The sequence below is a fragment of the Buceros rhinoceros genome, unplaced genomic scaffold (genome assembly GCF_000710305.1).
Source record: "Buceros rhinoceros silvestris isolate BGI_N320 unplaced genomic scaffold, ASM71030v1 scaffold8617, whole genome shotgun sequence".
NCBI lineage: Eukaryota > Metazoa > Chordata > Aves > Bucerotiformes > Bucerotidae > Buceros > Buceros rhinoceros.
In genome coordinates this window covers 44,543-53,699 of record NW_010423906.1, presented here as the reverse complement: position 1 = coordinate 53,699, position 9,157 = coordinate 44,543, and the positions used below count along the sequence as shown (strand labels likewise).

General features: G+C 37.3%; 1 protein-coding gene across 1 annotated transcript in view; it reads right to left on the bottom strand.

Moving 5' to 3' along the window:
* Positions 1 to 9,157, bottom strand: part of GPR123 (G protein-coupled receptor 123) — a 63,233-nt gene that overhangs the window by 28,064 nt on the left and 26,012 nt on the right. The window contains exon 7 of the mRNA XM_010140595.1: positions 3,510 to 3,655. Within this exon, the coding sequence (XP_010138897.1) occupies positions 3,510 to 3,655 (146 nt within the window). The remainder of the gene's footprint in view (positions 1 to 3,509; positions 3,656 to 9,157) is intronic.

The window sequence follows — 9,157 nt, the reverse complement described above, 5'->3', positions numbered from 1 at the left end:
GACAGTGACATCACCTGTTATTCACTTTGCAGTTGATTCTGCAACCTTATTTATGCACATTGATGTTTTTTCATGACAGATCTAGGATATTGGACTCTCTGTAATCTGAAGTTGGCTATATTAGTTACCTTGCAAGATGCTCATTAAGAGGTTGGAGGAAATTAGGACACATCTTTGTACCTAACCCTGAGATAAAAGTTAACTTCATTAACTGTCTCTTTAACACCAATCTCTGGCCCAGCTTGCAGCTGATTTACTTCTTATTTTAAATGTTTATAGTGCAATTGTGCTCAGTAGTCATCTCATTAAAAATTATAGTAGTCTAATTTTTTTTTTCCTTCTGGAAAGGAATTATTTTAACAGAATATATTTCAGAAATATTTTCTGCTTGGTCTGTGTTCCTGTTTAATCTGTAGGTGCACAGAGCACCACATGAAAAATGCACGCACATATAAGGTATAAAAACTAATGCTACCTGTGCCTCAGCTTGGGATGATCGTACGTTTTGCACACTGCAAGTAATAGCTGAATCTTGTATGCCGCTTTGCTGGCAATGTCTGACTTCAGATGAGTCAGAAGCCAAACTCTGCCAGGTTTAACAAATGTCCACAGAGGATGAACAGATAGAATTATTTATTTCTATTAAGAATACCAGAGAGTATATTTTACAGAAAGTAATTTCATTATCTGTTGAAGTGCTAGGGTTCAGCATTTCAATACGCAAATTCAATGATGCATTAATTTGATCCGCCTCATTAGCATCCAGACACATTTAGTGAAAAATGCCAGGATCCTTATAGTTGGTTCCAGTCAAAGTGATAGGCCCCAGGAGTTTTAACTCTATAATTGACAAATAATATATATATAACAAAATATACGCACTGTATAACATATAAAATATACAATGTATCATATAATATAGGATTAATCTATAAAAAGAGGCAATATTCAAAATCATACTGCCATGAAGAACAAGTTTCAGTAAAATTACACTGCAAAAAGATGTCAGATTTGATCACTGTACCTAGAACAGAGAAAACTAATAAAGAACCACAATTTCACATAATAGGATACATCTTGCCAAAGCTCCAGGAAGTCTAGGAGGAAAAGATCATGCATACCTTATTTGTCTTACTTCTGCAAATGAATATGCAAATAGCAGAGAAACTGACTCAACTGTTACAAGCAGTTGTCCTTTCCTAACAGATAAGGTCTCCATTTAGATATTTTGATAATTTCTTTTTTCACTACTTCAGCTACCCTTTAGAGTGGATCGTGCTCCTTGAAAAAAATGTAGTGAAAGAATTTTTATAATTTCTTGGTAAATTCCATAGATTTACATATTGATTTTTGGCAGTAGTCTCCACTTAGTGACTCACAAAAGATATCCTTATGTCTCATACAGCAAGTGCATATACAAGGAACACAAAAAACCTCATGGGGAAACCCAGTCTATCATTTACATCATTACCAGGAAAGACTGAAAGAGAACAGCAAAGTGCACAGCTCTTGCCAAACAGATATATTTGTGTTCAAGCTAGGTCTATAGACAGGGATCACTGACAAACTACCTCTTGTTTAAAAGTGTCTTGCGGACCATATTCTGTGCTTCCTAGCACTTATGGTCCTGACATATAAAAAGAAAAACTTAATCTCCATTTGAACAAACTTTATATCATTTATATCTTTTAGCTATCTACTGATGTCAAATGAAGCCAAAAATTAACACTCCCTCACCCAAGGCCAGACCCAAACAAAGTGTGGTGAAATCTCTTATGTGCCAGAGGAACAATATGTATGAAGGCTGGCATCAGCTTACAGATACAAGAACACAGTCGAGTTAAAACACTTCTTATAAATGACTGAAATATAAGAATCTTAAATTGATTTTATGGACATATACAGAATAATTCTGATTTTAATTTTATTAAAACCAGGAGTTAAAATGCTCATAGAAATGATTACTATTATTCTAAAAGAAACACAATTACTCATTAGAAGGTTGGCATTTTCTTGCTCATTTTTTCACATACTATGCCTGTTTTGTACCTGAAATGAAATTGATCCTTATTACTTTAAATCTGGTAGTAACTATTATGAAATCATGTAAGACATTTCAGTGCTTGTATCTCTAGGACATACAGTGCCCTGACTGAGAAAAATAATTTAGAATTATTTTACTTAGCTATTAAACAATTAAACTCATGTTCTCTCATAGCTAAAAGGAGGCTTATAATTTCTGTTGCTAAACTTAAAATATTCACCATTCATTTCCACTGACTGAGAACCTCAACATGACTGGTACAACAAAAATTCTAATTCAAGTAATCTTTTCCGTAATCTGATTTTCTATTGTTTTCCAACTAAAAAAAGATTTGAAGACACTATGCTGAGTCTATGTAACCTGCAACAATTTTCTATCTTAACAGGCACGCTGCAGCATTTGAAAATTGGCAATTATTCATTTTGCTGTGAGGTAGTAACTGAAAGGGTGGAATTCTCATCTGTGAAGAGTGGTGTAGTAAATCACGAGTTAGCAAAGTCAGGCACTCTCAGTGAAAGTGTATCTGCTTGCTTACACCTAACAAAGCTAATGTTCAATATGGCTCTTCATTATAAAAAATTCATGTTAACTTCAACCAATTTTATCTCTAGAAAGAAAATGTTTTAAAAAGCAGAAAACTAATCATGCTAATAAAGAATTCACTCAGCAGAACCAGACAACAAAACACAATTCATCTTCCTGTAGACTCTTAAGAAGTTGTGATAACCTCACACAGCTGCAATCTTTAAATGCTACCTAACAAATATTGTGTGTTCAAGATAAAATAAGCTACTAACATAAAATAAGCTCTCGTCTTTGGTTGGAAATCCTAGTTTCTGGTAATTTTTTTTTTCTATGCAGACTGACTCTTTTTGGCATGAAGTGTCAGCATCTCATAGGCATCTGGTTAAAATTCTTAACTGCATTACACCTGCCATGCCATCAGAGACACGTTTGTCTGCTCCATCTAGAAAGCTGATAGGGAATCCAGACTTTCAGTCGCTCCTGTAATAGCATTAGATCTCTGATGTAGAATGAGGAAAGTTGCCATCAGGTTACTAGGTAATCAATACAAGTGTGAGCAAGATTTACAGCAGAATAGATAAGGGTAAAGGGAGAGCCATTATAGCGTAGTTTCTAGTGATTAAATAATGCCTAACCCAGAAGCAAGCCAAGTTTTTTTCCTCTGTATGAAACCAACAGAAATATTTGAATTGTTCCTGTTCAGATCTGAACCTAGCCAATAACAGTTCTGCATATTTCCATCCCCTGGGTAGTTAACTATTAGCATACAATATGCTAGTATGCAGATTTTTATATACATCTGGCTCAATTCTTTATGGATTCTATCTAGAGTCTGTAAAAAGTAAAGAATGCAGAAATAAAAGTGAGAGTTTGTTTGAAATTTGTACGTTTTAGGAATATATTAACAACAGCAGCAAAAAGTACAGTTAATATTCCATACCTGAGTAGTGGTTGCTTTGGGTAAGAAGGCTGGTCACTGTTTTGGCACGGCTGAGGTTTTTTTGTGACTTGCTTATAAATATTCCTGGCAGTTACTCCAATCCATAGCATAGTAGAGAGAGTAGAATAATGTAGTACTATGCCAACCTAAAAAAAAGAATAGGCAGTTAAACAAGTCAGCAAAAGGATCAGTAAAACGAGTTTTAGAAGAATGTTACTGCATAAGTGTACAAGCAAACAGATTTTTTTTAGCTGAAGTTGTAAGGGCCTCAGTTTTTTTTCTCTCAAATCAGAGAAAACACTTTTAAAAAGCAGATGGAATCTCTTATTTAATCTGTCACAGATAGTATCTGTGATGTCAGACGGTATGTTACAAAACCAAGACTGTAAAGACATTTGATTTCTAAGAACCTGATTAGTGACAACTTTTTACACCTGGATTTTAAGTGATGCAAAGCTTACTTTGTGTTGCAAGCTTTGGTAGCTTATTATGACAATGAAATTTAAAAATTAATGAGGTGAGCGTTTTGGAGTGCTATTAAGCTATTTCCTTTCATTTTTCAGGCATATCCTGCTGTATTTCTCTCTCACCTGCATATAGCCATGTTGACTTCTTGTAATGGGATCAGTGCTATTTGCCTAAAACCAGATTATTTTCAGACATACTTTAAGAACTTATAAATTTGGCCATACAACTTTTAAAATTAAATGACAGGTCTTGGCATCCTCCCTTAAAAGGAAATACAAACTCTGAATAGCATCATTATCATTTTGTCTCCGAGAAACTGGTGTGTTTATCATCGAAAGTAAAATAAAGTACCGACACCTCCAGCAAATTAACATCTTTGTTATATTAGTAATTGTTATTCATTACTATGGAAACAGTAATTGGAATTTTATCCAATCTCCAATGCTTTATTACATCAGCTAACTCTCCATCTGATTATATATAAAATGAGGTTACCTTTGAAGCAATAATCTGACATTTTGCAGTGACAAGTAAAATATTGCTATAATTGGAAAGCACATAAATGTTTAAGGAATAGAGAGAATTGCTGAATAAAGCGAACACAAATCTATTATAATGATTTATTTGAACCAGTGTTCATTTTTGGTCAATTTAAACAAAATAATTGATGGATAAAGAAAAATATTCCATTAATATTTTTTAATATTTAGTAACATAGCACAAAACTTGAAGATGTCAGCAAATATCATCAACAAAAACCTATATGCAATTTTCTTTGGGACTTGTCTGATACGTTAGCCAAAGGAGTGTAAAGCCTTCATAGCTGTTGTCGCTTGAGGTAAAAGAAGCAAAAATAAGAGAACGAGACAACTTTGTACCATCAGCTGGCAGACACTGCCAGTTCCGTGGCTAGTGCTGTCTGGACTTGGTTCATAGGCAGCTAGCAGCATTTCTCTAGGAACGCAGGGGATCTGACTATCAGCTGCAGGAGTAGTGAAGGAGTAACGCAGGAGGGAAAAGAGAGAGAGGAGAAAGGGAGAGGAAAAGGCATTGGGAACCATGAGAAAGAACTCAAAAATTCTAGAGGTTTGGTTCATAACCTCTTCCTCACTTCAGCATAACACTGCTATTATATATTCTGTAATTATTCTACACAAGTTTGCTGAAGAGACCACAAGAATGTGAACAGCAGCAATGAAGTCAATGTGAGAAGGCACCTACATACGAAATTTCGACAACATATATGGCCATATGAACAGAAATGATCAGCCACTTAAGTGAATGAGATTCCTAAAAACAGTACAATGAAACAATTTTACCGAACTTTCAAGGAGGCAGCTGAACTGAAAACATCATTGCTATGCCACGCCTCAGTCACATTACTTTTCTTTGCAGTGTGCTCATATTTCAGCAACTTAGTTCCAATATATGGACAAGTTGAACAAACATAGACCAGAGACAGAAACGTTATCATCTTCTGTGCTAACACTTTAAAAACATGCCTCTTTCTCTTGCTCTCACTCTCTCAAAAAAATCCATTTGCATTTCTTGCTTAAAGGAAGAGAGGATATATCCCAGTGATACATGATCTCCTCATGATTGACAGATTTGAAGGATGATGGTGACAATCTGAGATAAAACACATATGACACAACAAAAATGTGGAATTTGGAAGGGTATGCTGAGCTGTTATACTAAATTCCAAAGGAAAGTGATGATTTTGTTTCTCAGTTTCCATCACAAAATACGCTTTCTGGACTAGAATTTTAGCTCTTATTCATCCATTAATAACAATTAGTAAAGAAATGGTGTCACACCTTGTCTTTAAAATTCAGTTTCAAAGTGGTGAGCTTTGCTCTTTGCCTCTTCCTTTCCAACATCTCCACACTGACATCAGTCATGCCATGGAGATGCATTTTCCTCACTGTTGCACTTATGGGCTGCGGCTGCTCTTTTGTCCCCTTCATGGGGACCACATCTTTCTAGCTCTCTTAAGCTAGGAAGACATCTGAGCCCTATGCCAGAAATACATGAGATATCAGCTCATGACATGGAAAGGGAAGACAAGGCTCCACAGAAAGGGGAACAGGACAAAGATAGTTTTGTTCAGTAAACTTTCACTCTGTTAGCAAGCATGAACCTTAGGTTTATATACTAATGGCCCAGGGTCAAATTTACCTGTGGACATCTGGTTACTGGATTTGTGCCTCTGTAAAGCTTAACAGGCCAATAAACAGATACAAATTAAACACCTAAGTGGTCACTTAAATATATTTTCACTATACATAGAAATTTTATGTGAAATACGTATTTCACACAAAATTGTTGGGAAGGGTCAAGTTTTCCACGCAGAACAAAGGGTTATGATTGTGTTCATAACAAAGTTTTCCACTGACAGGCAAAGTGGTACAGAAAGGGCTGTCGGGACATATGCATTGAAGACAGCATTGCACCTAAATCTACTTAATATCCACAGTTATATGGCGACAGTTTGTGCATTTCCTTGAACCTATTTTTTTCCATGTTCTGTGTTATTAGAACTCTTATCTTTGGGAATAAGCACCAGCCTACTGAATAGAAGATTATGCTCTTCTGCTGTAAGAAGATGCTGTCTGTACGTGCTTCTTCAATAAATTTAAGTACCTTAGAGGTAACTTAAGTTCCACATCATGCAGTTACCATGGTAATGACCAGAATACATGTTTATGCAAAGCATTTTGGCACAATAAGCTCTCTTGATCAGTTTTAACTTGCACACAAATTTCTTTCTTTTCCCCTAGATTTTAATTTAGTTTCTTCTTCTGCCCTTCCCCCCACCCCCCCATTTTAGTAATATTTCAAATAAGGTCATCCTTCTTCAGCCAGTTCTATTTAGAGGATATGGATATGCACTGACATTCCAATTAAACTATTAATCCTGCACTGAAAGTGATTCTTTTCAGTGAGATGAAGGGCTTCAGGAATCTGTCTGCAGTCTATAACACCACTGGATGTGAGTATTTCATGATCTTAAAACAGCCTTAGAACAATCTCATGCTCCCTTCACAGGTAGAAAATTTAGAGCGAGAGATTGAGATCCACAAATCAGGTACCTGAGATCAGGAAGGACAATATTCAGCATACACATCTAGCTTCATAGCACGCAAAGTCACAGAATCATTTTGGTTAGAAGACACCTTTAAGATCGAGTCCAAACATCCACCCTGCACTGCCAGGGTCCCTAAACCACGTCCCTCAGCACGACATCTGCATGTCTTTTAAATGCTTCCAGGGATGGGGACTCCATCACCTCCCTGGGCAGCCTGTTGCAATGCTTGAGTCCTTAGCCATCGTAGGTTGCTGCTAGCAATGTGTCCCGCCACCTAAAGTCTTGCTTGTGCATATGATTAGCTCAGTTTCTGTCTCAGCAGAGCTGGACAATGCACTATCTTTCTCGCGAAAGACAGTCAAGAGCTCTTAAAAAGCATTCTTCACTTGAGACACTCTAACTGGCAAATTTGGTCACAGTACATTAATTTTACACTCATTCTTTAAACAACAACAACAAAATTGCTAGAGCAGAAAGAACTGCTCTTTTCCTTCTCTTTCTATAATATTTTTGTATCTACAGCTCTAGATTGGTTTAACAAGATTCATATTTCAGATTTCCATTTGTCTATGTTTAGCCCGTATCCGAGGCTACACTACAGCATTTGCTCTATCTATCTGATCGTTCCCCAGCCAAGAAGGGAGAATCAGGAAAAGGAGAGGAGACCCACAGGTTGAAACGAGAACAGATTTAATGCAACAGCAAACTAATACCGATGCCAATATAAAGTACACAAAGTGATACTCAGCCCAGCAAATGTACAGTGATCACAATGAATGGGAAAGCAGTCCTCAGGAAAAGAAAGAGGTTCAGGATTCAGGGGAAGCCCAAGCAAGAGCAGAAGCACAAGCAGGAAGCTCCCCTTTCCTCAGCAGACTCCCCGCTTTATACAGAGCATGACGTTTATGGTCTGGGATATACCTGTGAGCCAGCTCGGGTCAGCTGCCCTGGCTGACTCTAAGCTGCTAATGTCCTGCAGACCATGGCTGGCCTGTGATTCAGTCCCAGGGAAACCAGGACAGTATGCTAACTTCTAGGGTACTGGTTAGGATGGAACAGGCTTCACATTTCTTGCTGAAGGTTTACTGCCCTACCAAAATGAATTCGCATGCAGCTTCGTATATGACATCCATCAGGGAGAGGAAGATCTGGGCCTTGCCAGGTTTTTCACAGAAACTTTTATTTGATAAATCATACAGGAGATTCTCAGAGATGTGATCAAAGTGATCATGCCACTCAGTGACTGGCCACTAGAATAAAAAAATACGGTACTGTCCCACTACCTAACTTTTTTGTCTTCTGAATCTTGTGCCCCTAAGCCTATTCTTCATGCTTCAACATGCTAAACTGATCGTTTCAAACCATAGCATCCATAGCCTCATGGCTGTCATGCACTCCTGGAAAGTAGAGGCCATAAGACTGAAATATTTCAGACTGAGGGTACAGAACAAAAGCCTCCAACACATGCAGAGTGCTCCAGCTACAGTTGTGCTCCTTCCGTTCCATTCTTTATGTGAAAGGAATAAGCCTCCTTCTGACTTTGGATGGAAATTAATCTGAGACCCTAGCTCTTGGAGAAGGAAGGGGCTGACTACATCATCCACAGGCTGACTCAAGCACCTTTCTGGCTAGTGTACTGGCTCTGATTAATCCCATTCTTCCTTCTGTGACACATCCTTTGCCTTGCATGAAAGATTTTGCCATTAACTCAGGAACGGATTCTGCCTCTACAGTCTGCACTCAGTGATACCCAGAATCAGATTTGTGTGTAATCGAAACGATCTGATGATTCACACAGGAAATCTGTGAAGAAGTAATCAGCTCTCCAGACCAGCACTCTAACATCAGTTTTCTTTATAAATCACAAAGACTGCATAGCACATACTCAAGTGGGACTGTCTATACAAAGTCCTTTCTGAAATAGGTATGCAGGTTTTAAAGGGTGTTCCAGATTTTTGAATTCCAGATAAAAATAAGTATCTTGCCATCTCTGAACACACATTTTTGGTAATTACTTTGTCTTCAAGGGGACATGAAGGTTCTCTCAGCTAACTGTCACAGAAAAATGTGTCTATCTCCATAGCTTTAATTC